Here is a 2,062-nt window from a genome sequence, read left to right as displayed (position 1 = left end):
AAAGAAGAAGAAGAAGAAGAAGAAGAAGAAGAAGAAGAAGAAGAAGAAGAAAAAGAGGAAGAAGAACGAGCACACCTTTAAAAACTGAAATTGTGGGTGGTTGAAGGGCGTCATTGGTAAGTCCTACTTCTTTACGTTCCCTCTGTTGTTTCTGTCTTTCTTACTTTTCCCCCAGAACTAAATGACCATTATTAATCATTGTGTCGGTGTGCTTCTCCTTATTCAAAAAGAAGCAAACAAACCAGCTGAAATTGTTGTGGATATGGTATAAAGCTATTTTGCAATTTCAATCTGTTACCTTTTCTTTCTTTTTTTTTTTTTTACCTTCCCAACAGGTCGGATACTCAATAACAGTTTTGCTATCAGTGATGCTACAAATGGGCCTGACAGCAGACTATCTTCCAAAGACCTCTGATGTGGTGCCCCTTATCACGCAGTACTTGACCATCCTCACCATACTTAGTATACTCAGTGTTGTAGCTACCGTCCTCATCCTCTTCCTTCACCACAAAAGTGATGAACAGGAACAGAAGAAGGTTAAAATCTTGGGCGTACTGAACAAGATGATGAGGCCGAAGAAAAAGAAAAGCAGTGACGCGGGGGTGAATAAGAAGAAGGATAATGCTGGTGGTGGCGGTGTTGGTGTTGGTGTTGGTGTTGGTGTAGGAGGTCGAGATGGAGGAGGAGGAGACAATGCGGAAAAAGGTAGCTCCCTGGAATCAGGCCATCCCTTCTGGACGTGGAGGAGCAGGGCTGCCAAGGTCCAGCCTCGTTTGCGATCCAAAGATGACCCCGAAACGGGCGTGGTTTCGCTGGAGGACCCCGATACTAATTCTTCTACAGATCTGTCAAAATCTACTCAAAAGTCTACTGAATTTGATCCGGGTGAGTCGGACAGCGGAACCGGGGGCTCATTTTGTGACCTTGAGAATGTGACGTCATGCCCCAACCTCAGGACTCAAAGATTTGCTGACGCTTGCTCGAATGGAGAAAAAGCGGAGACGAGATGTGTAGGCAGCCCTTGGGCTGTCAAGACGCGTGAGAAAAAATGCGTGGGCAAAAAAGAGGAACCGGTTCTGAAGCAGCTGTCCAATGTGGTAGATTATTTGTGCTTCTTGGTCTTCTCCTTTGTGTGGCTTGCTGCAACCATAGTCTATATGACTGCCCTGTTCTCCTCCTGAGTTATGAGCACGGGGTTGATGGCATTCGTTAAAAGATAGTAACGGACTTTACACGATTAATCAAATAGGTACTTAAGCTTAAACTTATTAAAAGGCGAACAGCAGCAGCTGTGACCAAAGGTGGGAGGAATGAATGAAAAAAAATGGAGACGAGAGCAGAGGCGATTCTCTAAATTATAAAGTGTATTTATATAGTATAGCGCAAATGTACATCTGAAGAGAAAGAGAGAGAGAGAGAGAGAGAGAGAGAGAGAGAGAGAGAGAGAGAGAGAGAGAGAGAGAGAGTGCGTCACGTGTGGCGTTTCATCATTTCATACGCAGAAGGGTTACAGCGGGTGTCTCAAACTTGAGGCCCCTTCCTGACATGAAAGTTATGAGTTGTGTGCCTTACGCATGTTTTTCTCACATGCACTCGTTGAGTATTTTTACCAAGAGGTTTTTGTTCTGGAAAAAAGTTCATGTTCTAAGCTATAATCCGGACAACACCGAATGAACAGCTTGTCGACCTCATTGCACACCGAATCTAAATGGCGAATGTCTCTGATTTTTTTGCAAGTGCCTATTAATTCTAAAAGAAAAAGACCTAAAAAATATCGATTTTCGTGTATATGCGACCAATATAGAGAGTTGCTGTCTATATAATCATTAATAATGAATTGCTCATTAACCTCAACACCGTGCACTTTTTATAGCAAGCACGGTACCAAGTTAAATAAACCCATAACAACACAGGGTGTCGTTGCATGGGCGTAGCCAGAAATTTCAGGGGGATACAGTTTGGTCAAACCCAGAACCGGGGGGTCAACAGAGTACTAAATTGGAAGCGCTAACTAATAGGTTAAATACTCTCTGCTAATAGGCATAACACTGCCCTCCCCCCC

General features: G+C 43.6%; 1 protein-coding gene across 1 annotated transcript in view; it reads left to right on the top strand.

Moving 5' to 3' along the window:
- The window catches only part of LOC101861632 (neuronal acetylcholine receptor subunit beta-3-like), a gene marked incomplete at its 5' end in the record, with an annotated part of 4,092 nt that extends 2,703 nt beyond the window's left edge, over positions 1 to 1,389 (top strand). Inside the window, one exon of the mRNA XM_005112300.2 lies at positions 336 to 1,389. Coding sequence (XP_005112357.1) covers positions 336 to 1,181 — 846 coding nt within the window. The remainder of the gene's footprint in view (positions 1 to 335) is intronic.
- Between the last annotated feature and the right edge of the window lie 673 nt (positions 1,390 to 2,062).

This window comes from Aplysia californica, unplaced genomic scaffold, assembly GCF_000002075.1.
Source record: "Aplysia californica isolate F4 #8 unplaced genomic scaffold, AplCal3.0 scaffold01231, whole genome shotgun sequence".
Classification (NCBI taxonomy): Eukaryota; Metazoa; Mollusca; class Gastropoda; order Aplysiida; family Aplysiidae; genus Aplysia; species Aplysia californica.
The sequence above is the reverse complement of the archived record's forward strand: the minus strand, read 5'-3'. Positions and strand labels throughout refer to the sequence as shown.